The following is a 5,810-nucleotide window of genomic DNA, read 5'->3' on the forward strand; positions in this document are numbered from 1 at the left end:
TGCTAGAGGAAAAACACAAATAAAACAAACAAGCGAATATAAAATGCCACATCTAGTTTCTAGATTGGCAAAAACAATAACACAAATGATGACGATTCGGATTTATTGCCAGCTCGACGTGCATAATAGGTTTTTCTCTTTCAAATAGTTTGCACCTTCATCGACCAGTGCAATAGTTTATTAGCGCACTATCTTAAAATAAAATTGCTTAGCATAGCGAAGTTTCATCACATCATGCACAGGAAAAAAAAACAATATAAAAATCACTAAAAGAAACACTGTTTTCATGTATGCTTGAATCCAAAGAGAGGGTCCTTACTCTTGCTCCAGTGGTAGACTCTCATGAGTTTCAACACCTGGTCAAGTGTTTGAGTATCCATAGGTGGTGAAATCCCACTACGGCATGAGTGTGTAGGGGTGTGTGTGCATGTGTAAAAAAAAAAAAGAAAAAGAAAAAGAAAAAAGAATGCGAAGAGATGCATGATTTTGAGAAGAAGATTGTTTGATTCGCAAACAACTTAAAGGAAAAAAGAAAATCATTTTTTAAAAAAATAAAAACTTTAATAAACATGTCTGCTACTAAATGGTCACATTTATTGAGATGTGCCGGAATATAAATGCATATCTTGCATGATAAAAACGACCTTAAATAATAAGCCACATTAATAATTATGACGATAAGTAATAAAATAATTATATATTTGAAGAGAGAAATCCCTGCAAGTGTCCATTTATATAAGCATTTTGATAATTATTAAAAAGAGAGATGCTTTATAAGTAGTCTTCACTCATTTTCCTTATTCCATCTAAGGCAAGCTTTTACACTTGAAAAAAAAAAGAAGAAGCAAAAGGTAGAATTTATTCAAAAGTTTCAAATCACAACTATACTAAAGATCGTTTTTCTTTTTAATGTTCTTGACAACTGCTTTTTTAATACTCTCAACAACTAGAAGAGAGTGCACGTGGTAGATCCGAGTGCATGTCATGCACATGTCATAATAGGGCCCACACAAAAATGCTAGAGAGTAAAGTACTCAATCTATAAACGTTGTACAAGAACCGACAATGGACCAGCACGTGTTTATAAGCAAAAGAAAACAATTTTGGGGCAACTCAAAATTATAGTTACTTTTTAGGACAGTTTGGTTACCAAATAGTGGGATTACATCATCGATGCAATCACATGCATCAAACTGGCTTCTGGTTGTGGGCCGCTGATCTTTTATACCCAATAAACGCCCTGTGAAAGTTAACTTCTAACCGAAATAACAAGATCTGGATATAGAATGGCATAGCAACACCAATGGCTAAGGTGACAATGGCTAGCCACATACATTCTGGTGCAACCACTGCATACACAGCTGACACGAACGAAACAATCATCGCCAGGGATGCGTAGACCGTGAAATTATGGACCCATAAAAGTACAAGAGGTAAGAACATCTTTTGCTGGGACCACATCCAGAGGAAGCCCACCACGGCGAGTAGTGAGCAACATAATGCAATTGTATTGGAGAGCAAGAAAGCTTTGAATGCGGCATGATTCACGAGCACTGCAGAGCCTTTATTTGGGCCATCGTTCTTGTACCCACCCGGCATTGTAAAAGTGGCAGCGAAGGTGACGCTGGCGATGAGCGCAGCTACCAATGTGTGTACGTCGACCCTGGATTTGTAGCGGTCACTCCTGGCAGCCATGTATTCCGGTCTTGTTTTGCAGATTCCGCTAGGCATTTTCCGCCGCTGTCCACAAATTGTGCCTTGATATCTTGAGCGATTGAGCCACTGTTGTGAGAGGAAGTGTTATTCGGTATCCACGGTAATTAGTAATTGTTTTGCTTATCAACGGAGAAATCATAATGACTGTATTTCTATATTATTTTAAAGTCAAATTATCACTAAAATAAATTGGCGATAATGTTTAGATATGTGATCAATGATTACAAGTTACTTTATCTGTCTCCTAAATACTTCTACATTTAACTATTAATTTTGTTGTTTGACTTGACCATAATCATAATTGATGACACATTTTCTTTACATTATATATAATTAGCAAAACAAATCGGCCATTAGCCATAGATCTAAAACTCAATAAGTTAGTATTTGACCCAGTGAAGTTTACTTAACTACATGCTAGTTAAGTTGAGTTGTCTTGTAAATTTGATTTGTACTATGGACTGGACAAATTAAGTGTTCACTTAGAGAGCAAGGCTCTCAGCCATTGGACAATAGAGACTTCAGTTACCTATTTTAGACATTTTATATTAAAGAAATGCTCCAGTGCTCTTGGGGCACTATAAGTTATAGTGCTCCTAGTTGCATCTGTTCATTTGGACAGTTAAACTGATCAATCTGAATGTCTATTAAATCCAAAACAGATGGTAGATCCAAACTGCCTATTAAATCCAGAACACATTGCATGAACTACCATGCAAACATCACGCAACTGATCAAATGATCTAATCCATTCTTGACTTGGCCTATTATATTACTTACATAAAGTTTTCCATATTACTTACATCCTACATTTCATGGGTACCATAAGAATATCACACCAATTAACAAATAATAACCATTTGATTGATGTGATTTAATATAGATATCTAAAATTGTTTACAAAAAAATAGGTCAAGTCAACAATTTGATCTATCTATTTGTTAGGGCTCATCATGGATTGCATAAGATTTTAAAGAATCACTTTTCTTAGGCCATGTCTTGTAAAAATGGATGGGTAGAGGAAAAATAAGGCCAAATCAAGGATGGATCAGATCAACTTATTACTGTGACTTTTTCATGGTAATCCACAAAATGTGTTATAGAGTGAATAAGGAGTTCCGATTAATTAGATTGTGTCCATTTCAATGGATTCAACAAGGAGCACTATAACTTATATTGCTCTGAGAGCACCAGAGCATATCTATTTTATAAATACAATTTAATTGGAAATTTTACAAAAAGCCAGCTAATCAATATAGAATTTACATTATGGTATCTTTTTTCAAAATGTTACTTCATTAATTGATAAATCAACTTTTTTTTTTTTTGGTCTCTAGGTTTAGTATGGGATTAAATACCTAATGGTCCAAATTGTAATATATATAAACATCATGGTGGACCCAAAGAGTGGCTTTTCTAAATAATCTCTCTTAGAGATGAAGAGGGAAGCAGGACTAGATTTTCGGTAGGTCTTACTATGACTTGTATGCGAAATACACTCCTACTATTAGATCTCTAATCCATTTTCAAACCCAAATCAAGAAAGAAAGAAAGGAAAAAAAAAAAAAAACCAGGGTGACTTGTGATTCAGGTGGGGCACATAAAAGAAACAGTTGAGACAGGGACATGTACCGTTAATTTTATACTATTTCTAATCATGTGATCCACCTGAATCACAAATGGTACTGATTATCAGCCATTAGCTTAACATGGGGTGATGCACCAGGTGGTCGGGATGGATTTTACATAAACTTCAAGATGACGGTGCGCTCGCAATCCAGCAACTCATTTGCTTGTATGGTGAAGGTAGTGGGATGATAATTGTATCCATTAGTGAGGTAGCTTTTGAAAAAGGTAGTGAGATACGGTGTGGACCAAATTTACATGATGCACGAGGCAATACCCGAAAATATTCTGCATACTCGGCGTCCAATTCTATAAAATCAAGGGCGGTTTGACCATCCTTGTTAACGATCGTTGGGTCCACTCTTCCTTCCTTTGACAACAACAGGAACATCGGATCATTATGGTACTTGAAAGCAAAATGAAGAAGGGTATTTCCATCTGTATCAGGCTCATTTATCATCCCCTCAAGCACCTCCATACGCAATAAACGGCGAAAAGTGGAATTCTTGTTGTACATAATAGCAATGTGAAACACATTCTTCCCATTTGGATCCAGTTGCTCGCTAGCGTCCGGGCACTGTTTAAGTAGCTCAGCAATCGCCTTTGGGGAGCCAGAAGCAGTTGCGACATGAAGAGATGAGTAGCCAATGTTGTCTAAGATGTAAGCTAGGGAATGGTCGACTTTCAATAGCTTTTCAACTATGGTAGAATTGTCTTGGCATGCTGCATAGTGCAGGGCAGTTCGGCCATGGGCGTCTCGTATTCGTACCATGTTTGTCTTTTCATCTGTGTTGGCATGGAATTTGTTAGAGAAATGATAATGTAGAATGAAAGAAATGGAGGAACAATTATGAAATGTTGGTGATCGATCATCCGCTGGTGCAAACGTGTGGCAGTTGGAACCATAAAATAAAAATGAAAATTGTAGGTCCCACTATAGGGACATCAAGCAAAAATCACACTGATGAGTCGATCCTAACTGTCTAATTGGTGTGTCAATTGAAAGAATGTTCTGCTGCTAGAGATGGGGATGTAGTATGTCATTCTGCACCTTCCCAATCATGGGCCATATAGTGGATGGAACAACTGATCAAACGATTTTAACGGTCTGATTTTGACTGTTGAATTTGGATCCCTGACCATTCTCTAGTGGGCTAGTGGCATAAGGTGGCAGAACACCTCCACAAAAGTGGTGGTCTGAAAATGGACTTCTATGAAAAGAATAGGCAAATGCACTCAAAGCTCACCCATCATGCCCGGCTACGTGATGATGAGACCATTCATCGAATTGGATCCGTCCTCCCTCTTTATCTAAAAGGATCAAATGTAGACGGACCGCAGTGCGAAAATCTCCGCAATTAGAGTGCCGGTCCAATTCCGTGTGAATGGTGAGGTCTTTCTTAGTTGAACATTCTGGATCACCATGTAGGAGGGCATAAGGTGGTGGCCGCTTTGGAGTTAACTACAGCAAACACATAAATTCGTCCGCTCTTACACGATTACCTGATGGCTTAATGTCCAAAATCTTTTCAACAACTTGTAACAACTCCTCTCTGGCAGCCATATGCAATGGTGATTCACCTGCTTCGTTAACCAAATAAGCCAATCCCAAATCCGATTCTAATAACTTCACAGCCACATTCTCGTGCCGATTCCTCAGCGCTTCATGTAATGCTGTGTTCTTTTCTTTGTTTGTCATGCGAAGTAGCTCCATATTTCTTTCTTCCATCACAATCCAATTCAATAGGATTTCAACTACATTAAGCCGTCCGGTCCTTGTGGCACAGTGTAGAGGAGTGTCACCTGTGGAGTTAGCTTGCATAAGACGGGCTCCACATCGGCCCAAGATCTCTTTGGTGAACACTGCGTGTCCCAATCTCGCTGCTATGTGTAGGGCATTGTTCAATATTTCAGGAGTTGAAGAGTAGAGTATTTGTTGGTCTGAATCGGTGGTGATGGCATTTAGGAGTGGGACACTCCCCAGTCTTGCAGCTTGGTGCAAATGGGGGTCCATGCTTTAGATGCAATGGTTAGGATTAATGCTCTCAAATCTCTAATAATCACCAGAGGGCCTATATCCTTGTGGGACACAAAATTGCTCTAGCATTAGCACCTGAACATTGGTAAAAACAAGGGAATAAAATGATAAACACAAGACTGATGCCCCATCAACATGATTTTCTAGATGGAGCCCAAATGCAGTGATATATATATATATATATATATATATATATATTTCAATGGGGTCACTTACTTTTATGTTTTCCTCAGCCGCTGACGTATTTATGTTTCTTGTTTAAAAAAATTGGAAGCATATGAACGGAAAATAAAACAAAACATATATTGGATGTTTATTCATTGTGATTTTTGGACCTTGGCATAGCCTGGTTGTTAGAATCCAATGAATGGTTTGCAACATCGTGTACGATTGCTACACGTAGGCCCATCTAGCGGAGAAATCCCGAAGG

The 5,810-nt window shown here is 38.1% G+C and overlaps 1 protein-coding gene across 1 annotated transcript; it reads right to left on the reverse strand.

Moving 5' to 3' along the window:
• Positions 1 to 1,188: 1,188 nt before the first annotated feature.
• On the reverse strand, positions 1,189 to 5,543 carry LOC131246122 (ankyrin repeat-containing protein At5g02620-like). Its single transcript, XM_058246002.1, has 3 exons — positions 4,846 to 5,543; positions 3,620 to 4,128; positions 1,189 to 1,782 (listed from the first exon to the last, which is right to left on the reverse strand). The coding sequence occupies exons 1-3, from the start codon at positions 5,354 to 5,356 to the stop codon at positions 1,189 to 1,191; spliced, it is 1,614 nt and encodes a 537-aa protein (XP_058101985.1). The 5' UTR covers positions 5,357 to 5,543.
• Positions 5,544 to 5,810: the final 267 nt, after the last annotated feature.

The sequence above is a fragment of the Magnolia sinica genome, chromosome 1 (genome assembly GCF_029962835.1).
Source record: "Magnolia sinica isolate HGM2019 chromosome 1, MsV1, whole genome shotgun sequence".
Taxonomy (NCBI): domain Eukaryota; kingdom Viridiplantae; phylum Streptophyta; class Magnoliopsida; order Magnoliales; family Magnoliaceae; genus Magnolia; species Magnolia sinica.